At 37.0% G+C, this 24,422-nt stretch overlaps 1 protein-coding gene across 1 annotated transcript in view; it reads right to left on the bottom strand.

The window, feature by feature from the left end:
• Positions 1 to 24,422, bottom strand: part of grid1a (glutamate receptor, ionotropic, delta 1a) — a 342,488-nt gene that overhangs the window by 14,814 nt on the left and 303,252 nt on the right. The window contains 4 exon segments of the mRNA XM_048191329.1: positions 6,406 to 6,544; positions 10,516 to 10,846; positions 11,070 to 11,267; positions 13,271 to 13,372. Coding sequence (XP_048047286.1) covers positions 6,406 to 6,544; positions 10,516 to 10,846; positions 11,070 to 11,267; positions 13,271 to 13,372 — 770 coding nt within the window.

Raw genomic sequence — 24,422 nt, 5'->3', positions numbered from 1 at the left:
GCAAGGGACAGGCAGAGTCGTAGTCAGGAAACAGGCAAAGATCAGGACAGGCAGATATCATTCACAGAACAGCAGACAAGGCAAGGGTCAGGACAGGCAGCAACGGGTCAATAACGGAGGACAGGCAGCAACGGGTCAATAACGGGTAACAGACAGGAACAGCAACTACAGGCAGACAAGATATAAACGCTCGGAATTGCACACAAGGTAAACAAGACTTCGCGGTGAGGTGGTGTGTGTGAAAGTCCTTTATAGTCCTGGTAATGAGCTGCAGCTGTGTGTGGTGATTAGTGATTAGTGTGAACATGTGACTGGCAGGGAGGATTGTGGGAAATGAAGTCCGGGAACTGACAGGAACAGACGGTGATCATGACAGGGGGGTCCTCCAAGACAGGTTTGGGAACCACTGTATTACACATTTTCTCCTGTTTTTGAATAGCAGGGAGGTATGAACATGTCATTTATTTTCACCTTTTTATTTTTGGATTTAGGAAAGATGTATAACCTGAGCTTTTCTGTTTGTTATTTTGGCCTGTCCCCCTCCCAAAGTTATTTTTATGTTCCCCTAACAAATGAGTTCTGGTTTAAAATAAATGCCTACATTTGCTGCATTCCATTGCTTGTGGTGGGTGTTTGTGGGAGCAGGAGACGGGTGTGAGTCTCTGACAGGAGTCACTCTTTAATGTTATGTTTGAATGGATATGTAATAAAATAATATGTTAAAAAAATATGCATTTAATTATGACCTGTGATCCATGTGTTACTATAGACAACACATTTCGCCAAACCACACTTATTGAGAGCTGGCAGCAAAGAACGAGCTGTGGAAATATGCACAAGATGTGTTCTTGCATTAAAAACAGCTAGACAGAGTACAAATAAATAGAACACAAAGAACGCAGTGGTCTCCAGATGTGTTTTAAATCATTCAACTGCTTCTAACTTCACACACTGATGTAAAAATGTGCTCATGGTGAGATGCTGAAAAAAACAAAAAAACAAAACATGGCCAGATGTCCAAAAACATGGCGAGAGATGTCCATCCGAGATGTTTATATAAACCCGCAATGTCCATTGACTCAATCAGTAGATTTTTTGGTAACACATTATTTTATAATGATGTAATTACACTTTACTAAACTTTACTAAAGTAATAGCAGTAAAGTAGGCATAACAAACCCTAAACCAAACCCTAACTGTAACTGTAACTCTATAGTAAGTACATGAAGTTAATTAATATTACATATTACAAACAAATACATATTTGAGTAAGTATAATGTAACTGTCACCTTAAAATAAAGTGTAACGCATTTTTTTATCCTCAATCAATTGAATAAACTTTTATTATATTTTTTTAAATGCATATAACTGAAATAAAATGAAATAAATGAATGAATAAATATCCTAAAAATAAGTTTCAAATATATGTAATGTGTTAAAAAAAATATTTTATCTAAGCAGATATTGATATGAATGATTAATTGCAATCAATTTGATCAATTAATCAGCACATTACGTAAATGTTTAATTGATTGCTAGTCCTAAAAATGTAATGAAATTTCCCAGGGTATCTAGCAGGTAAGTACAAACTTCATGCCTCTGAGTTTTTTCCAGAGGGTCTCTCCAGAACAAATCAATAGTGTGGCTCTAAAAAGGTTTTATTACCTGTAATGGGGAAAAGAATTAGGATGAGAGCCATTAACTTGTTTTTGCTTTGTATGAGAATGTTCTAGATGGCCTACATCCAACAAAGCATGGAGAAATTGTGCTGTATTAAACTCCATTCAGGCTTAATTATCTGTTTTAAAGCAAAAATAAATACATAAACAAACAAATAAAAAAAAAAAGAATCAAAAGTAAAATCCAATTTAACCGCATCAATCATGCAAATTAAAAAGGTGACTAAATACTAGTTTCTAACCAATTTACAAACAAAATGCAAAATAGCAGACATACATTTTAAACACTTTTTTTATTTTTTTTTTATTAGCAGCCACTCAAAGAGTCAACTAAATGGGCAATCAGCAACCATTCCACCAGCCAATCACAGCCCACTGACAGAGTGAAGCCGAGCATTTGGGGACCTCAGGACTGAACACAACATTTGTCAAGCCTGAATCCCATTTTACATCTAAGGCTGGTGAGAGATATGAAAGACTCCCAGTGGACTCCCAGCGTGCTAACGATACCGTATCATGCACCAGCAGGGCTGTCTGATTTTAATAACAGTTACAAACAAGGTGATTAGCACAACCATAGCAGCTGTGGATGCTGCCACTGAGAGACGGAGGAAATAATCCCCCAGAGCCTCAACACACACACACACACACACACACACACACACACACTGAAGAGCTGAATGAGAAATGTGACAGCAGCAAACTCTCCATTAATGCGCCAAAGCAGTACCTTTGGGCAATTTGGCCAGTGAACTAACAGGTCCGCCAGGAGTATAAAGTCAGAATTCAGAAGGACAGAATGCAATAAGCTTCTCCCACCTTGCATTTTCAGCTGGGCTGAGAGGGCCAAATTCAATGAGCAGGCAGATAACATTTACAGAGGCAGGAGAAAACTATTTGCACATCAGGTATAGGGCATTACCAGTTCAAATAAGACTACTCGTATAGTCAAATAAGAGGGAGGTTTTAAAGCAGAGAGAGCATTTATTTCTGCTCTGACAACACAATTATCCTTCTGTAGTGAGGGGAAAAAAAAATCACTGCAGCTCTTTTGTGGCACATCTGACAGTTGTACACTTATATACAGTATAAATATTTTCATATACAGTAAAGTATATAAAAAGGTCCTTTGTGTTTATAAAAACATGTGAATGAGAATTCTCTGAATTGAGAGTAGCCTGCAAAAAACAACATGCAAAACACATAAAAAGAGAAGAAAAGGTTCTGGCATCTACAGAAAGAGAGAAAAAAGGAAAAAGAAAGAAAGAAAGAAAGAAAGAAAGAAAGAAAGAAAGAAAGAAAGAAAGAAAGAAAGAAAGAAAGAAAGAAAGAAAGAGAAAGGATTTTAATATGAGACGACCTTTCATGAAATTTATGGAGAATGTCAGAAACTGGGAGCTCCCTGCTGGGAAGTGAAGGGCCAATGTGATCTCTAAGAGACAGCCGGCATGCTGAGATTTCAGATTTAATTTGAAGAAATAGGATGCATTTAGCAGACTCAGAGTATTACTTCTTGCATTTTTAGACCTACTTCCTCAGTACCTTAGAAACAGATTTACTGTTAGATAGGGATTTGAATCAAAGCCCAAAAAATATTATGGCTGAAATGCACTACACAACTTTTGCCTATTTTTTTGCCCAGATTTACAGCCTGGATGAGGCAACGCTATAGCTGCCAATAGTCAGAGCCAGAATCACGCAGTGTATCATGGACTGTCCAAAAGGATATCAAAACATGTTTGATATTTTGAGCTGATTTCAGAACACATATTGTTTTCATTTGTCATGCTTCTCCTAGCAACAAGGTACATGCTTCTGTGTGAGTTTGTTTGGAATGACTTGAATGTCTGATAGTGTGTGATCCTCAGTTTTGTTTTTGTCTTTTTGTGTATGATGCCAAGTGTTTTAAAATCCAGCCTTTAGTAAGAACATGTGACTTTGAATGGCCATTGATAGAGAAAAATGTCATTAAAAAGATCTGGAATGTACTTTTGAACAAGACACTTTGGAATTCATCTGCAAAATTGCTGTAACATTTTCTTATAACAGTAGACACAGATTAATACAGTTTAATATTATACACAAGCAGGGGCGTAGTTTGTGGGGGGATGGGGGGGGGGTAACCCCCCCCCCCAATATTCAAATGCTTCAGTTACAACCCCCCCAATATTTCAACATAAAAATCACAGTAGATCAGATGAAAAATAAGTAGAATTAATTTATTTTGAAGCAATAATTTAGTTTCTATTCAAATATGAGTTTGTCATAATAAATTAGAGAAAAAAATACTCCCCCTCCATTGAACCGATTGGTACCGTCCAACCAATGCGCGTCGCACTTTCACCAAAACAACGCGAGTGGCGCTCTACTGTTTGAATGAGAGAGTACAGGTAGCTCAAAAAATGAAGAGAACCGCTGCCCAGCCGACTATATTAAACTGCTGGTTAAAGAGAGACGTTAAAAAGAATAAAGCATGTCCTGAGAAGGAGGTATGAGGTACACTCCACATATATTTTAGCTAGCTAATCCATTGCAATTCAGCCATAACTAACAGTGTAACTGCAACCAGTTACCAAAACAGCCGTCTGTTTTGTTAGTTCATGTTTTAATAGTGTCTGTATTTATGACAAAAGTATTCACATCGGTGTTTGTTTTCTTCCTAAATTAATCTGACTTTTGAACGAATTGGCTGAATGAACGATTTAAGTGACCGACTCAATAAAAAAAGCGAATCGCTGCCGCCTACTGGCAGTTTCAATATTTAACATAATTTCTTTCTTTTTAGAATCACAGTTATGTTAGAATTTGATGAATGATTATACATAAATTTCATGAAGTTATGATAGATAGATAGATAGATAGATAAGAAATAAATTATCCAATAAACGTTACACACAAAACAATTATTTTTTTAATAAAAAAAATAAATAAATAACATACAGCATACCAACGTTCAACCCCCCCAATGTTGAAACCAAATCTACGCCCTTGTACACAGGGTATATTATAAATCTGAAAGATTACACAAAATAAGTGATTCATATTCAGAATGTTGTCCTAGATGTAAAACAGAGGTTGGTGCATTATTGCATATGTTTTGGACTTGTTTGTAACTTATTAGAAAAAGATAATACAAACTATTGACAAGATTTTTGATGTAAAAGGGATAGTTCACCCAAAAATGAAAATTCTGTCATCATTTACTCACTCTCAAGTAGTTTCAAACCTGTTTGAATTTCTTTGTTCTTCTGAACATAAAAATTTTTCCCCATTCACTACAATAGTAGGAAAAATAAATACTATGGTAGTAAATGGGGGGGCGGGATCTGTTTGGTTACTGACATTCTTTCAAATATCTTTATTTGTGTTCAGAATAACAAAGAAATTCATACAGGTTTGGAAAAACTTGAGGGTGAGTAAATGATGAGAGGATTTTAATTTTTTGGGTGAACTATCCCTTTAAGCACTCATTTGATCCGAGATTTATGTTATTGGGGGATGAATCGGTCCTCCATATTGATCAAAGGAAGAATTTACATTTTGTTAAGATGGCTCTGATAGCTGCAAAGAAATGTATGGCTATACAATGGAAATCAGAACCACCCAGTCATGTTGTATGGCTAAGAGTACTTTCGTCCTATGTTCCTGTTGAAAAAATAATGTTTAATCTGAAAAAAAAAAAAAAAAAAAAAAAAAAAATATCATCAATGTTCGAAAAGATTTGGGGCAAATGTATTGAATATTTGAATAATTTGGATGTTACATTGATTGAAAATGCTGATGCGATAATGTAACCCTTCTTTACTGTAACCTATGATTTGTTTTCTTATTTTTTCTCTTATCTTTCTTACAAATCAGCTCAATGCCTTGCCATAATGTCCATATAAGTGTTCTGTCTATTGAGGGGTGAGATAGGAGTGGGAGGGTGGTTAGAAAAGTTTTTTTGTACTTGTAGACTGAATTGATTCTGTAAATTATTCATGTGAAAATAATAAATATATTGATAAAAAGAGAAACATATTGATTCGGTACAGCATTTGGCTGAATTGCTCATACCACCTAGCTAAAACTTGACCCCTTGTCTATATCACTGAACTCCACTGTGATTTTATCTCATTTCATCCTCCATTATGTTCCTTGCTGTTTCTTTTTGTCAGTGACTCAGCACTGCAGCCATGTAATAAGATTCATTCACCATCACCCGTTTTTTCAATACCTGAAACGAATGAAGTCGCCTAAAGGCTGACAGAAACTATAAGTGAAAGGGACACAACCTTTTCTGTATAGTTTATATCAACATAGGCAGTATGAACCTTGCAACGAAGATACACACACAATAATTTTCTCTATCTCACATCAACAAGCAGACATTTTCTCCCCGTCAACCCAGCGTTGAACTTTGCTGAAACGCCACAGTGCATTGTGAGTCATTTACATAAGGTAAACACTGACCGACAGACTAATCGACTAATTTTCTGGATGACTAGTCAACTAGTAAAAATGAGCAGTCTGATTTGATCTAATCTGATGCTAATGAAGGGCAATCCAGTGACGTGATATCCTAACTGGCTACGTTTAGAGATGTGACAGCTCTAATAAAGCTCTATGACACACCATGTGGTCAACAGCGTGATGAGCAGGAGTTATCAAGCCTGCATATGGACAAGCATCTGTAGATGTGTGGAGTTCTGGCACTGAGATGCAGAGCTGGACTAGTTATCTTACCGAATAGCGTTGTCCATGCGGGACACGGTGAGGTAGGCTGCCAGGTTGGCTGTGTAGGATGAACAGACAATAAGGGTGAATAGCCACCAGCTTCCCATTGCAATCCTGAGAGCCATTGAACTCATGAAGGATTCACCACCTGCAAACACAAGAAACAAAAGAAAAAAAAAAAAAAAACATTCTACTGGTTGAATCGACGATACACACAAAGAATAGCCAGAATATAGTCAATGGAGAAACATGCTTTTTTAGACAGCAGGGGCTAACTGGTTCATACTAAGCCTTGACCCCTTGTCTATATCACTGAACCCTACTGTGATTTTATCTAATTTCAGCCTTCCATTATTTTCTTCCTGCTGCTTTTTGGCAGTGACACAGCACCGCATCCATGTAATAAGATTCATTCTCCTATCACCCGTTTTCTCAGAAAAGCTCAACACCTTATAAGCCTGTGCTGAAATGTCAACACAATATTCCCCTCAAGCGCACACAGCTTTGGAAATGTCATCACTGACACAGAGATGGTGAGAATAAAATGTGAAGGGAAAAGATCTGGAACTGTCATGCTCAATGGAGCTTATTAGGGGCTATAAGTTTTCGTTTTGGTCTCAGAGCCAAATTATCTGAGATGTCCTTTTAGGGCTAAAAGGATATCCACAGAGTCTGTAATTGGAAAGGTCAAAGGTTAAGTGGGCATCTATGCTCATTACAGGGTCGAGAGTGCACTAGGAAAAAGAAAAAAAAAACCTCTCCCAAGAAAAACGAGGTGCTTGTGCTTTTATGTGCCCAGACATAAAATCTGAATCTTTGAATCACTTTAGTTTGTAAAGTTCTAAACATGCACAACCACACCAACATGCAAATTTAGTTTCATAATAAAGTTACAAATTTTCTTTCATTAATGATTAGCTTCATTTACAACATACTAGCGGGTATTTAGGGCAAAGTAAAATATGCCAAAATTATACATGATCAGAACTGAAAATGTGCACTACATTTTAAAAGTTTGGGGTCTGTAAGATTTTTTTAATGCTTTTGAAAGACGTTTTTCATGCCCACCAAGGCTTCATTTATTTGATAAAAAATACAGCAAAAATAGTTATATTGTGAAATATTTTTACAATTTAAAACAACCATTTCCTATTTTAATATGCCTTAAAATATAATTTATTCCTGTGATGGCAAAGCTGAATTTTTAGCATCTTTACTCCAGTCTTGAGTGTCTCGTGGCCCTTCAGAAATCATTCTTGCTGATATGCTGATTTGGTGCTGAAACATTTCTTATCATAAATGTTGAAAACAGTTTTGCTGCTTAATATTTTTGTGGAAACCATGATACATTTTTTTTTCTAGATTCTTTAATGAAAGTTCAAAAGAACAGCATTTAAATGTCTTTATCATAACTTTGGATCAATTTAATGCATCATACTGAAAAACAGAACTCATTTGTAAAAATAAATAAATAAATAAAAATCTTCCTGACCTCAAACTTTAGAATAGTAGTTTAGAGAGGACTAATGGCGCACAACAATAAAACATTGAAAAGTGAGCAGTGTTCTTTTAAAGGAACAGTTCACACAAAAATGACAATTATGTCTTCATATTCTCACCCTCATGTTGTTACAAAGCTGTATGATTTTCTTCCTTTTTTTCCCTTCTTTCTTTGCTCCCACCCACAACATTCAAGTTTCGTCCCACTGCCACCCACAAAAGCCCACAGGTAAACGTATACATAGACTTTTTTCAGTACGTCCATGAAATTTCCATGAAATAGTTTCAAGTTACGTGTTGCCTAGCTACAACCTACACATCCCAGCATAAACAATAAACTATTTGTTATTAAAGCATCTACATTCACAAACCACTGTTAACTTTAAAGGTGCCCTAGATTCAAAAATTGAATTTACCTTGGCATAGTTAAATAACAAGAGTTCAGTACATGGAAAAGACATACAGTGAGTCTCAAACCCCATTGTTTCCTCCTTCTTATATAAATCTCATTTGTTTAACCGACCTCCGAAGAACAGGCGAATCTCAACATAACACCGACTGTTACGTAACAGTCGGGGTGTACGCCCCAATATTTGCATATGCCAGCCCATGTTCCCAACATTATGAAAGGGATTAGACAAGGGCAGCCAGTTAACGTCTGGAGCTGCACACAGCCGAATCATCAGACTAGGTAAGCAAGAACAACAGCGAAAAATGGCAGATGGAGCAATAATAACTGACATAATCCATGATAGCATGATATTTTTTACTGATATTTGTAAATTGTCTTTCTAAATGTTTCGTTAGCATGTTCCTAATGTACTGTTAAATGTGGTTAAAGTTACCATCGTTTCTTACTGTATTCACGGAGACAAGAGCCGTCGCTATTTTCATTTTTTAAACACTTGCAGTCTGTATAATTCATAAACACAACTTCATTCTTTATAAATCTCTCCAACAGTGTAGCATTAGCCGTTAGCCACGGAGGACAGCCTCAAATTCACTCAGAATAAAACTTTAACATCCAAATAAATACTTTACTCACATAATTCGAAGCATGCATACAGCTATATCAATTAGATATATCTATTTTACGGGAGTCCCGCAAATTATTTTATTCTCTCGCAACCCGCACACACATGAGTGTCTTATCGCCTGCACCCGCACTATATGGCTGTCCTTCCTGACAGTAAATGTTTATTTAAGAAGGTGACACAAATGCAAGCCTATTTTTATGATCACTTGCCATGTGCGTTTCATTATCAAATGATGGGTCCAGGGATTATAATTACAAATAGGCAAAACAGCTGTTGAAAAAACCTGTAAATGTCATTTAACAGCTGTTGTCAATTACTTGTATCTTGGTCTAAGTTTCTAAATCTGAAAGAGCAAAGATAAAGTCGGGCTGGTGTTGACAAGATACAGAGAGTATGCAGAACAGAAAAGTGCAGCCATTTTTTTGAAACGTCAACCAAACACACTCCCTTTATAGGTTGTTTGCAATCACGTGGTTCTGGTGATGCGCAAAATTCCGGTGAAGGGCAGGCAGTGAAAATTAGAATGGAAGAGATTGAGAAAAGTCCTTTCTGTGCTGGTTTAGAAAGGTATAAACAGAAAATCACAACATATGTTGGACATGATCTTTATGTTATGAAGAGGAGCGACTTTTCCACTGAATTGAAAGACTTGATTGCCATCGAGGAGGTAGATAAAGAGAATGTGAAGCTGAATCCGATTCTCCTCCGTGGTCATATGGGAAAGTGAATATTTACAAAGACAACATTGAAACTACACTCACATTTAACGTTACACCCTTCCAACAAAGAAATGGATCGACTTCTGTCAGCTTGTAAAATGTTGAAATTGTATTTAATTAGACATTATCTACCATATGATGGCTGAAGCAGCAGCGTGTGACGCTTTTCACGGTAACCAGATCAACATTGTGAACGGAATTCTACAAAACTGAAGTGAAAACATTAAATTACCATTCAATGGGATAAAATATCTTCTCTTCCCTGCATTTGATACAATGAAGAATGTGATTATTTAACCAAGTCAAAAACAAATAAGGTAAGCAGGTATCCATATTCATTTCAGTATCAGCAGACGCAAAATGCTAAAAAATGTGACAACATTTAAAGTTACGTAAACGATAAAAGCTCCTTGTGGGTTCTCGGTTTGATCGATTTGAGCAACCATAAACGATGTAAAACATAGGAATTTTGAGTTTGTGATAGGATTCCTATATAGAAAAATCACTGCTTGCCCTCCAGCCGCATTTCGCATTTCGGCGTCATGTGCAAACAACCTATTGGTATCTTTAGATGTATGCAGCTTTCAATAGCAAGTTGCAGAATACCTATGGAATAATATATTTTGTCAAACAGTCAAAATGTGTGACTCTAGGGATTGTCTCTGGTGCTGTAAGTTGTACTTAAACATTTGAAGAATTATATATTCTGCTGAAAAGATATTTTCCTTAAATAAAAATATTAAATCGCTGTACTAGGTGTGTTCCTGCAGAATAGAATGTCAGCAACTGATTGCAGCATCCAGGTGAGCTGATTATTCAGCAATACCTCATCCCTCATGTTCATTTGACGTGACCCAGCTCACCTTGCTGTACAAAGGCTCCGTAGACGATCCAGATGGCACTTTGGAAGGAAGTCGTGACAGAAGCAGGCTGGTGGGGCCCAGGAGGATTCTGGGAGCGGACAGACTGGACGCGTCGGAGCAGAAAGACCATGACACCCACCACAGGAATGGCAGCAGCAATGCAGGCCCACACCGCCAGGTCAAACGGTGCCAGCAAGGAGAAGATGTTGAGTCTCTCTTCTGTTTTAGTCATCAGGATTCCCACAGAATAATCCAGATAGCGTTTACTGAAGTCCACCACGTTCTCTCGTTCCGGAGTAATGGTGATGGCTGAAATAGCCACATCTGCCCTCTAAAAAATAATGCATGTTGAATATGTCTGAGTTAACAATAAAAAGTGAAGTCTGACTATAAATTACAAGAAAGTGAATTTGAAATTGAAATGCAATGCCTTCACAACTATTAACACCGACTAATATAAATATGCAGCTGTGCATAAAAAAAACAAACAAACACTATATATTAATTTACACAAATCATACACACAAACCAGTCTTTATGTATGTGAATCTCACCTTTCCAATTAGCTCTCCAATCATTCCGTTCCAAGACCCATTGGCCTGAGGAGTTCCATATTTCCCATCAGCCACCTGATACATTTCATACTTAAAGCCCAGAATTTTGGCCAGGGCATCCAGAACATCAATGGAAAACCCCTTATATCTTTTGGGCTGACCTAGAATGTTTTCTGCCACCATTACGAAGGGCTCCTCCTGAAGAAAACAGAGAAAATTAAGGCTTTATTTGAATCACTTATTTATTTATTTTACATCTTGGTAACCTGATTTAGAACTAAATTAAGGACACAAATGCTTTTACTGCTTGCTTGTTCACATTCACTACTGTTCAAAAGTTTGGGGTTGGTAAGATTGAAGCCTGTATGCTCACCAAAGCTGTATTTATTTGATCAAGAATACAGTAAAAATTTTGAATAAATCTAAGTCTATTCCATTTTTATATATCTTTATTCCTGTAATGCAAAGCTGAATTTTCAGCATCATTACTTTAGTCTTCAGTGTCAAACGATCTTCAAGAAATCATTCAAATATGCTGATTTGGTGGTTCTCATTATTATGTTGTGCTACTTAATATTTTTGCAGGATTCTTTGGTCTCACACTTTGTGTTTGATCTTATTCTCAGTATATACAAGAAGATTAATTTGTAGAGGTTTTCAAACATTTCCGAGTCTTATTTTCCCACAATTCATATATATATCTCTCACAGCATCTTGACAGTAATGGACAGGCCTAAAAGCTGACATTGCCATTATTTAGCGTTAGTGTCAGATAGATTAAATTGAATCTTATCATTTATTCATTTGAAGGGGAAGCAGAGAACAGTCTGACTAATATATTTGGACATATTTCTGCAAATAAAAGATTCAATATTGATTGTGAACCTTATTTCTGTGGTGAATCCGTCTGTTCAGGTCGTGACTTGTGGTCAGATCGGCTCTCTGTCACATTCAAAGCATCGGCTGACGTGACACTTTTACTAGTGACAGCTGGGACCCTTTGGTCTCTGGTTAATCTAAATGAAGTGTTTCAGCTGACCTGTTACACTGTGGCCGGGGAAGCGTGCAATGCCTCATCAGACAGAAATTACCTCTCTAAATTCACCTGGGCAATTTGCAGTAAGGCATATTGCCACCAAACAAGATTGACTGTTTGCGAAACAGGCCCTGTGCTCTCAAACACAGATGGTTGAAATATCTCAGGCTCTATTCCGAGAGAGCACAACAGTGATAGACTGGAGAATAAATAAAGAGCAAACACCAAAGGAATCCCTGGCGAAAACCATCAAGAGTCTGCATGACTAAAGTACTGATGTCTGATGAGAGAAAACCACACAGCACAACCATGTGGAAACATACTGTTTATGACAACTATATAAATGAATGTGATTGTGAGCCATGATATATTACCGCAACATTTCCTGACTTGAGCTCTCAATTCAATTCTGATTTCGATTAAATTTTACTTGATTTTTTTTCACATATTTGGTCATATATTTTAAAATTGAATCTCTTGTTATTATAACAAAGAAATTATTATAAAATGATAATCTTCCATAAAAGTATAGAAAGTTTGTTAGACTTTTTGAACGATTCATTAAAAGTTTCAGATCAGAAGAATCATGTGCTTATGAATAGAACTACAATCGTTGCACTATATGTTTTTGATTATCTAAAAAGAACCAATTTTAAAAGAGCTATTTGTTCATGAATTGGACTACTCTGGTGCTGGTATATGTTATTGCATGCAGCCTGTGATGGAAGGATTTTTCTTTCATGATACATTGTCCTTTTTATCTGTGATGACACTCTAAAATGATACTGGAATGTTTCTCTGCATTTCACATCATTTAAACAAGTCAAAACATTTCTTGTTATTTCTAGAATAACATTCCTCCATCCAATCATTATCTGCAGGGAACTGACTAGAGCATCATTATCCTTGCTGGCCCTGGAATGACATTCCTATTTAAGAGTCAGATTTAAGCTTAGGAATGGGGTTAGTGGTTTAAACAACATTCTTTCATTATTAATCCATTATAGGGGGAGGGGAAATTATTGCTTGACAGGAATTGCTGTTCCAGGAACTTGTCCTACTTATTGTATTAAAATCATGTCATGCTTTTTATACAGTAAGCTGACATCAGTAAGGCATTGATTGGATCTACAGGGAGTTGAATCAGATGCACTGAAATACGCACCAGTAAGGTCACCACTTTCAGAGTAACTCCCTGCATGCCATGCTCGGCCCGGTTCTCCCTCAGACTGCCGTTTAGCCCACGATCAGAGTCCCATGTCGCCAGCTGGAAGAAAGGAAGAGGTTGTGATTGAACTTTGATCAAGTTTGAGATGGCAGAAATGATTGCAAAGAAAAGGAAGATGTAGAGAGAAAGAGAGAGAGAGAGAGAGAGAGAGAGAGAGAGAGAGAAAGAGCATTCAGGAGGAATTGGACAGCTTCTGAAAGCCAGGGATGACCTTACACGACCTGAGTTATTGTCCCCAAACACTAATTTGTCTATGATAGACCCCTCACCATTGAGCACAAATCAGCAGCTCTTACAGGATTCATCTCAGTGGTTTTGCTATTTGTGCTTTTGTTACACGCCCAGGTGAAAATGGTCATGTAAGCATGCGAGGTGGTCACCTAGGCAACAGCTGTCACATTTTCCTCTTCTCTTTTAAAACCAATATGGAACACAGACGCAAGCGCACACACACACACACACACGCACACACACACAGCTCTTTGTCGATATGCTTTCACAGGCTGTTGATGATTGGAGCTAATATCAACACAGAAAACACAATAAAGCAGAAAACAATACAAAAAAGAACAATAAGTCAAGATCAGAAGGCTTTAAAGCTGAACTGTGATGCTGCTAAAAACAAAATCAACATCAATAACAATAAAAAATCTTATTTTTCTTATTTATCTTTTTTTTTTATTCGCTTTGATACTATTTTCACAAGTAAGGTGTAAATTTTCAAAACTCTTACAAAAATCCAAACTGACCACACTTGTAACACAGCTAGTCATTCTTTCAAAACTTGATCTCATGCTTTAATTCTAGCTGTACAAGTTTCATTTTACATAATAACTGTTTCAAACACAAGATCATTGTAATATGTAATGAGAACATTTGGTTTAATCACCGAAACACAACAGTATGAGCTTCTTTCAGTTTAGTACTTTTAACAATCAGTTAATTCAATAGCAAACAATGCAAGATACATGTTGCAAATCGCCCTTGTTGCTGAAACATTTACACAGGCTACAGATGCCACAATTAGAAAATACACTTACATTACCTAAATTACATAACTGACAGAAAATCCTAAAAGTTTGTAATAGTATCTATTCAGCGTGTTATCAAAAGGTGTGAAGTATGACACAGTCATGAGGTTTTGTGCAGAACAGTGTTTGCTGCCAATACAGTAAATGTTCTCACTGTACCATATGACTGAATCTATAACTGATCTTATAGATGTTATATGTGGTTTACGGGGACTCTCCATAGGCGTAATGGCTTTTATACTGCACAAACTGTATATTCTATCCCCTACACTAACCCTACCCCTAAACGTACCTATCACAGAAAACTTTCTGCATTTTTACATTACTTATAATTAATTACATTTGATTATCCATATCCAAAATTGCAAAAAATTTCTATAGAAACTATGCCTATAGAATCAATATCTATAGATATCTATAGGTGTACCAAATGATCCATTTATTACAGTTTTTTACAATCACTTTGCTACTATTTTCAGAACCTTGATGTCATTTTTCACAACTCTAGACACAAAACTCACAACCAATGATCAAAATGCACATTTTTCAAAACTCTAACCCTTTTCTCAATTGCTTGGATACAATACACATAAAACTTAGATCATTTGTTCATTCAACAACTTAACATCAAAGTACTACTATTTCAAAAGGCAATTCACACATTACATTTCAAATGAGTATCTATTCATTTCCTTACAATGATCTAACTATCAAATGATACAACTTCTCAAAATGATAAGTAACTGTTGCATTACTCTTAATGCATAGTTGTATGGAAACAGAAAAACAATCTTCCATGTTTACTGTAAATCATGAAAGTTTCAGGTTAACGAGATTCATTGTCACCAATTAGCGTGGAGCATGAACCAATTAGACTACAATATCCATGGATGTAGCCTAATATTTTATCATAATGCTTCATCAGACACTGTGTCTATGGCCCCAAATACTGTACCACCTTTTCAGACTATTTACAGTATTGACAGTACTGCACTGTATAGATGCAGGCCCTTGTAACTGCTTGTCCAATTCTGCCAACTTGTTACTGATGATTGAGTGCACATTGTGGAATGAGTATATAGTAAAGAGTTGATTGGGATCGAATTGCAAGAGCATAGTGATACGTAACATGGAGCCAGCAGGTGATCCAGGTCACAATGGAGGTCAAGCAGTGGTGGGAGGAAGACGAGGAAGACGTGTTGGTCAAAGGAATGGCAGGGGACAGGCACCCCTTCTGAGAGGTGGTTGTAGGCCTCGTTTGAGAGGTGTGGGGGAATGTGGTAGAGGACAAGGCCATGGACCAAGACAGCGGCAGCAACAGCATAGAGTGTCCAATGAAATTCGGGCAATAGTTGTAGACCATGTCATAAATCATGGCATGACAATGACTGAGGTGGCTACAATGACACAACCAAACCTCAGAAGGTCAACCGTGGCCTCAATAATCAGAACTTTCCGCAATGAGAACCGGTAAGTTATCAGCATGCACTAAACATTATGCTACTCTCAATTGTCAAATGACTGCATACCAATGTGTATCACAGAATAGGTGATGTGACCAAGTGGCTTCTTACTCTAATGTTCCCTGTAGAATTGTGACCAGGCCAAATAGTGGAGGCAGAGGCAAAATTCTAACTGACCAACAAGAGCAGGCTGTGGTTGATTTGGTTCGGGCCAGAAATGGTATTCGCCTTACAGAGGACCATGTGATATTTCAGTTTTTCTTTTTTAATAAATCTGCAAAAATGTCAAAAATTCTGTGTTTTTCTGACAATATGGGGTGCTGTGTGTACATTAATGAGGAAAAAAATTAACTTAAATGATTTTAGCAAATGGCTGCAATATAACAAAGAGTGAAACATTTAAGTGGGTCTGAATACTTTCCGTACCCACTGTATTTGGATGAGGCAGGTTTTAATCTGGCCAAAACAAGGAGGAGAGGTCAGAATATCATTGACCACCAGGCAACCATCGAAGAACCTGGACAACGTGGGCCCAACATTACCATGTGTGCGGCTATATCAGAAGATGGTGTGGTGGGACGCAGACCTCATATTGGACCATATAATGCAGCTCTCCTTGTCACCTTTCTTGATGAGCTCGATCAGGTTTGTAGAGCTGAAGGTGTGACCTATGTCATTGTGTGGGACATTGTCAGGTTCCATCATGCTCATGTGGTGCAAGCATGGTTTCAGGCCCATGCACAATTTACCACCCTGTATTTACCCCATACTCTCCCTTCCTTAACCCGACTGAGATCCGCATGGAGATGGAAGGTTCATGATAGGCACCCTCGTGAACAAGTCACTCTTCTCCAGGCCATGGATGATGCCTGCAATGACATCACAGCAGACCAGTGTCAGGCCTGGATTCGCCCCCCTTGTGATGTAGATGAGAACTTGTGGCCAAATCCACAACACAGAGTTGATGACAATGTAGAAGTACAGTAATCACTCCTGTTTTGTTTCTTACAGTACAAGCAAGCAAGTTGAGGAAGACTGCATTTGATGTTTTACAGTACTGTCTTTTCTATTTCATAGCTAATTATTTTTGCTTTGATTCTAATAAACCTATGTTGTGATTGTACTGTAGTGTTTTGCATCAATATATTACAAACTGTGTCAATGATTCCACTGTGTCTGTAGTATTCTCTCTACTACTGCAGTACTTTTACAGAGAAGTATTTACTGTACATGTAGTACCATAATGAAACCTGTATCACCTATTTTGTTCTACAATATTTAATGATTGTACGAACAATGACACAGTGAAACTATCGGTTGCGTGTGTGTGGGTGATCTATAGTTATGTTTCAATGGTATTTTTGTGTTTTGAACCAATGATTGTGCAAGTGCAAGATTTCTTTAAAGATGTGAATGCACAATGCAATGTTTTGAACATTAGACAGCCTGTGTTACAAGTGATAACCGTTTTGAGTTTTGTGTCTAAAGTTTTGAAAAATGACTTCAAACTTCTGAAAATAGTAGCAAAGTGATTGTAAAAAACTGTGTATTGACAATGCAAGAGTCAAGCACTCAGTAAAGTCTATGCCAGCACATCCCAAAGACTTTCAATGAATTTAAGGTCTGGACTCAGAGGTGCCAATTCATGTGTGAAAATGATTCTTCATGCTCCCTCCCAACCATTCTTTTACAGTTTAAACCTGATGAATCTTGACATTGTCATCCTGGAATATGGCCATGATTCATCTTCCTACATGAAAAGCTACATACTCATTGCCAAACATATAACATGCTAGAAACATAATAATCAATAAGAGCTTTAGCGCACATTCTACCAGGAAGACTTTAATGCCACAAAATTCATTCATACTAATAGGTCTGGCCAATCACTGCTTTACACCTGGAGTATATAAGCACTGAACTCTCTGTTTCACGTTCACAGTTGACTTTGACGTTCCCCTCCATCCTCCCCACCACCACCAGGCTGGCCTCGTCCATCCATCGGGGGTAGGCTCCGCCCCTCCGTCTTTAGACAGGATCAGCAGAATCTGCATCCCCCGCATCCTTCAGACTAAGGACGGGGCCTACGCCAAAGAAATTATCTATGCCCTTAAACAAACATGATTCATTGTAGCTCACTACCATCTGTTAATACTTTATGGAATAAATACCAAGCAAATGTTTACCTGCCCTCTGAGTCTTTCTGGTCGAACTGTAATAATGATCAAATCATATAAGCATTTAGCTATTTAAATTCAAACAGTGGCTTTTTTTGTTGTTTTTTTTGGCTGGGCAGTATAGATTTCTGTAAGAATTCTCTTTCAGTATCTCTATATTACTCCACAAACAAACACTATTTCCAGCTTTGAAGGTATTATCCTGAATATGAGTCATCACATTAGCAGCATATTAGCCAGTCACTGACCCAGTGTAGAAATGACAAAAGGAAACTGCTTATATTCTCCCCCCATGAGCAATGACAGCACTTCTGTAAAACACAGTGCCTCACTTCAAGATGAAAACCATGATGCATCTATCTTTAACTTCAGTGCCATTCATCATAATCCCAATATCCCACCAGATCCGTTCTTCCGCTGTGATTGATTCAGCAGACCACTGCACCAACATTTTGAAAAGAAGAAACTTTGACCCTGAAATCATGCTCGTCTCTTGTCTGGCCAGCATTTGAACACACGGTCCTTTGTGAGTGACAGGATGACAGAGACTTACAGCACCTGCCCTAATGACACGTGTCATATATCTTCACTGATGCGCCCAATACACAATCCCTCTCATAATAATAGCCCCTACCTCATCCGTAATAGCAGGTTCAGTTCAGAAAGCTTCATGAGCAAGATATAACTATTTAATATGATAAAATCAGGAAGATGTCACGGATGCACAAAGACAAGAAGGTAAGATCCATGTGCAGCATTTTAATGGGGCAATCCAAAGCGCAAATCCAGAAACAGGCAAGGGTCAAAATCCACAGAAACAGTCCGTACAAAAAAAAACAAGAAAAACACAAAGAAAACCAAAACAGAGAAACCAGGAACATCCATGAAAACACCATAACAAAAGCAGAAACAAACCGGGTATAAATAGACAGACACTAATGATGAAACACAAAACAGCTGGGTGCAAAGAAACGGGATAATGAGTCCGGGAAGTGTGTTATGGGAATTGTAGTTCAAAAGTGTGGTGAGAAGTAGTCCATGTTGGAGTGCCCTCTGGTGGCTAACTAGGGCACTCCAACTGGTGATCATGACAGAAGAATAGAGAAATAAAGAATGAAAGGGAAACAATGCCATGATAACTTGCTAGGATTTTGAAATCATGCAATGCTTATTTTATTAAATCCTTTTAGCATTTTCTCTTTGTTTAGTGCATTAAAAGTATCTCTTACTGCAGGTTACACCCGTAGGTCGCAATAAAATACAAGGAAGACAAGTCTTTATAAGAGATTCATTTGAATCATTTACTCAAGTGATTTGTTCAGGAACTTTTCTTTACGAGTGAGTCATTGAATCACTCACTCAAGCGATTAATTAAAAAACACTGAATCATTCAGGAATGAAACAAGGGACTGTCTTAAAGGCAGGGTAGGTAAGAAATTTTGTTCCAAATTTGTTTAAACTTTCTATATATATACATGTATAATTAAAATGTAAGAACTCTGATAAAAAGAGTATAAAAATCGAGTGACTCTAGACCGTTTAATCTGTATTAAACACAGCTCATTATTTCCATCCGGGACGAAACATAGGATTGGCTTAGGCGGCTGTCACTCTCTCGCAACCATGGCAACCACCCTTTTGCCACACATGACCTGCCCACTTGCGCGCGCACGTTTGATTTGGGGAATTCAAGAGGCATGGATCCTAGGAATACCAAAACAATGGCAGAGAAACAGCAAGCAAAATTCACAGTACCGGCCTATGCAGTTAGTGAAGGCAAACCAGGCAAAAAAGGAAGACAGCAACAGTACAAGAAAAGGCAATGAACAAAAAGTCTTTGGATAAACAAAGAAATAAAACGCGAGTTAATATCGGCGTGGCTCTCCAGCGATGGCGAGAACTGAGGGAACTCAAGGGGCTGAAAAGTGACTCCTTGATTGCTTTATTTCTGCTGGACAGGTAAATCTTTCTTTTTGCATGTGTCATTAGCACACGTAGCTGCGTAATATAGCTAACATAACATTACTTAGCGAGCCGTAGTAGAGACGATAAATAATCTATAGGCCTAGCACAAGATGATAGCTATAGTGTTGAATTGTGCATATTTTTGCTTTAGATAACTAAATACATGTTTAACAGATAGTAGGCCTAACGTTACTCCGCATCTAGGAACTTTTCTTAGAACTATATTTACCCTCTGTCTAACTCTTTTACCATGTTCACCTGTAAGTTTACCTGCACGTTTTTTTTCGCCTTTGTTTTGTTTTTATATTCTCTACCTATGTTTACTGATGTCTTTATCTTGTATCTGTGTGTGTCGTACACACTTTGTTGTATGTGTGTGTTATTATTTTGTGTCTGCAATGCAGTTGTGAGTTGATATTTGAGTGTATGTTACTCTGTTTATCTGTAGAACAACGTATATGTTATGAATCTTACACGAAATTCATCTTCATCACAGTGTAAATGATGGTAATGGAAAAACGTGTATCATGCAACCTGTTTTTAGCTTTGCCTTATAGATAACTAACTCGTTAGCGAATTAAATTATAAAGTTATTTTTATTACATGTGATTCTGACATGATGTCACTACATGCACTGTGCTCCTTCCTCTCCGCTCGTCTCAGGTAAATAATGCGTCTTCCAGCTCAGTGGTCGGAGTCGCACGTTCATGCGTTTTGGGGGCGTGGCTTTGGAAGGAGCCCAGAAGGGAGGGGGTGGAGTGAATGGAAATAATGAGCTGTCTTTAAAACAGTCGTGAGAGGTCTACAGACACTCGATTTTTATACTTTCTTTTTCAGAGTACTTACATTTTAAATATGTATTGATATATAAATAAAGTTTAAACAAATTTTGAAAAAAAAGTTTTTTATACATTTTTTACCTACCCTGCCTTTAATGAGTAAGTCCTCTGAATCATTCATTCAAGTGATTCATTAATAAAAATGATAATTCATGGAATGAAACAAGTTAATGTCTTTATAAGCGAGTTATTTAACAATTCATATAGGCGATTTGTTTAAACACTTTAAGGAATGAAACGACACAATGTGTGTTGCTATGAGACATGCAACAAAGTTTATTAAACTTTATTTGGATCTTTTTTTCATTGACTGAAAAAAAATAGACAAAGTAACTGGCAATATTGTGTCTAAAATCTAAGTGACTTAATGTTAACTTCTTATTTATTGAACTGTTGTGTAAAAGCAATATCATATTCGCAATAGTGCGTCTGGTCTCACCTCTGCCAATTTGGCTCTGCGGTATGGGATTATCACAGTTTTCTTTTTTTAAATTGAAGATATTTTGCCATACTATGTTGAGATTGAATTGTGAATAGTGTGATTTAATCAAGTGCTGTAGTCTTACTTTGGACTGAAGCTGAATCAGAATTATAGTTGTTCAGCTGCCTTCAGAGAGCTGTAAGGATGAGATTTCTTCTGTCATACATACTTCAGTAAGCTGAAAAATTCCTCCATCTTCTCTCTCTGCCCTGTTTTTGACAGAGGGGTTTTATTCTTTATTTCCCCCCAAATTTTCTCTTTTAGCTTTTGCCTGCTGTTAAATAGTTAATCATGTGGGTTGGTGTTGACAGAGATAAGAGAGCAATGGCTTGTCCACTGGAGATGTTCTGTCAGTGAACACTTGAAAGCCAGTTCTATGCCACAGCACAAAAGAGTTCTCTATCATCTGCAAGTGTGTGCAGAATCACACTTACTGAAATTCAGTGTCATGTGTCTCTTAAAGCAACAGTTACCCTCAAAATGTCTTTCTGTCATTATTTACTCACCCTCCTGTTGTTCAAACTCTGCATGACATGAAACACAAAAGAAGAAATTTTGTAGAATTATGGCTAAAATAGAAATGACATGAAGGTGAGAAAACAAAATAACTGTAATTTTTAAGTCAACAATTTCTTTAACCATAGGAGCAAATATTCATAATAGATGAGTATTGTCACAGTACCCAGTATTTACTTTGACAGAAAGCCCATTAACATCAACAAAACACCTCTTACTCCAATATGAATGAAGCATCCTGTTTACAGACACCAAACTGAAATCAGGGCTTCCTTTTTTCAGCATTTACATAATACATCTCTGACTGTCTTTTCTCTTTGCTGAGTGTTGTGTTGGCCGCTTTGTACTGGCAGACACTGAGCTGGTTTGTGCTGTTTTCTAGCCTCTCATTCTTTTCATCTCTTGTTCGTAATATTAGTGCTACAAGTCAAGCAGAATCTCGCCTGTGAAGACATGAACATTTTGTCAAGACTAAAGGTCTGTGCAGCAGAAGTTTAAAGCTTTTATTGTTTGTGACTTGGAGAGCTGATGTCTCTACTTGAGAGCACATAGTGAAAAGAGGCAGAGGAACAAAGAGCCAGAGAGAGAGGATTACACACAAACAATTTTGTACAGTAGGAAACAGTCTGAGAGACAGAGTCGTTCAGAGCGACGGAGAGAGAGAAAGAGAGAGAGAGAGAGAGAGAGAGAGAGAGAGAGAGAGAGCTTTTAAGGTGCAAAGATGAAGCTAAAAGTTCTTTTCGCATGAAGCTGTTGAATTTTTATGATTCTGCAAGCTGCTGTTTCTGTGATTGGTAAGTTAAAGAGAGAGAGCGGGATGTCTTTTGGCCTCTTTATTGAGTCTGTGAGAGAAACTCATTACCATTCATCAAATCAAATGAGACTCTCACTCTCATAAGTGATAAATTCACCTCTTCTCTGCATCATCACACTATCAAAATACACAGAAAAAAATATCTGTCACAAATGTGCTGCTTTTTATTCAACTCACTGAGTCAATTTAAACAGATTATGATGGATATATCATTGTTTGAAATATTTAAATTGTTACAATTCTTGACTATTTACTCTATGAGATCTATTTTAAACTGAAACTGTATCAGCAGCTTTTTCGCTATAAAGAGATAAAGAACTAAAACTATGTTATTACTATCAATTATACAGGACTGTATATTTAAACCATCTACAGTGGACATACGTTTACAGAATCTCTTGCAGAATTTATAAAATTGTTTATCATTTTACAAAAAAAAAAAAAAAGAATAATAAAATAGTTGATTTTTTTTTTTAAATCAAGAAACATTTTAGATTTGATTAAAAATACAGTAAAACAGCGGTAACACTTTATTTTAGGGTCTTTTAACTAGTTGCTAGAATATTACTAGAATATTGGCTGTTTATTAATACTTATTAAGCACATATTAATGCCTTATCCTGCATGACCTTACTCTACATTCTTAATCCTACCCAATACCTAAACCTAACAACTACCTTACTAACTATTAATAAGCAGTAAATTAGGAGTTTATTGAGGAAAAAGTCATAGTTGATAGTGAATATGTGTTCCCTATACTAAAGTGGAATATTTTTACAATTTAAAAAAATTGTTTTATGCTTTTATGATATTTTAAAATGTAATTTATTCCTGTAATGCAAAGCAGAATTTTCTGCAGCCATTACTCCAGTCTTCAGTGTCAGTCTGCTGCTTTGCTGCACAAGAAATATTTTTGTGTGAACTGTGACACATTGATGAACAGAAATGTGTTTATTTAAAATACAAATCTTTTGTAACATGTGATAAATTTAATGCATCCTTGCTGAAAAAAAAAAAAAAAAAAAAAAACATTCATTACTTACAAATAAAATAAAATAAAACTGACCTCAAGCTTTTGAACAGTAGTGTACGCATGAAATGGATTTCATTAAGGCAGGACTGACAAAGGATGTCAAATCTGATTGGCAGAGGAAATACATATATGTATAACCTGTTATTTAATAGGTATAACCTATTATTATCTAAGTTGGAAACTGTTATAAAAGGTTTATCAAGGCCATCCATTAGTCTCTATTCCTGTTAAAAGCCTGTGAATTAATCTGCATTACATGTGCTATTTCAAGTATACTATGAACAGTATATCTAAAGCTTTTAAACATGGTTTTGTGGACCTGTACTTCTGTCAGTAAATGATGAACAGACTGAACAATAGAAAAAGAAAAAAAAACAGGTGGGAAGGACATTAAGCAGACACAGAAAAGAGAGAAAAATAATGACGTTACTGCATATATGGTGTTACTGCATATTACGTGTTAGATAAATACATTTCAGGTTTTGCCCTGCTTTTTCTCAAACTAAGGCACAAGCATCCTCTGAGACCCCTGAGGTCAGCTGTATGCCTCATCACGATATGCTTACAGAGGTGGACAGAGACTCATTAAAGCTTTTTTTCCCTCCCAGATTCACCTGCAACCCCCGGTCAACCTATTGCCATGGGAACTGCTCAGGCAATTGTGCAGAGGTCACCCACGGTTGGCTCGGCTAGACTCAAACACAATACACCGTGTTGCTCAAGAGACCCAATTTTAGCCTGACGTCACTTACAAAGATCAGGCATGAGAT

This window comes from Megalobrama amblycephala, linkage group LG5 (assembly GCF_018812025.1).
Source record: "Megalobrama amblycephala isolate DHTTF-2021 linkage group LG5, ASM1881202v1, whole genome shotgun sequence".
Taxonomy (NCBI): Eukaryota; Metazoa; Chordata; class Actinopteri; order Cypriniformes; family Xenocyprididae; genus Megalobrama; species Megalobrama amblycephala.
This window is presented reverse-complemented; position numbering and strand designations above follow the sequence as displayed.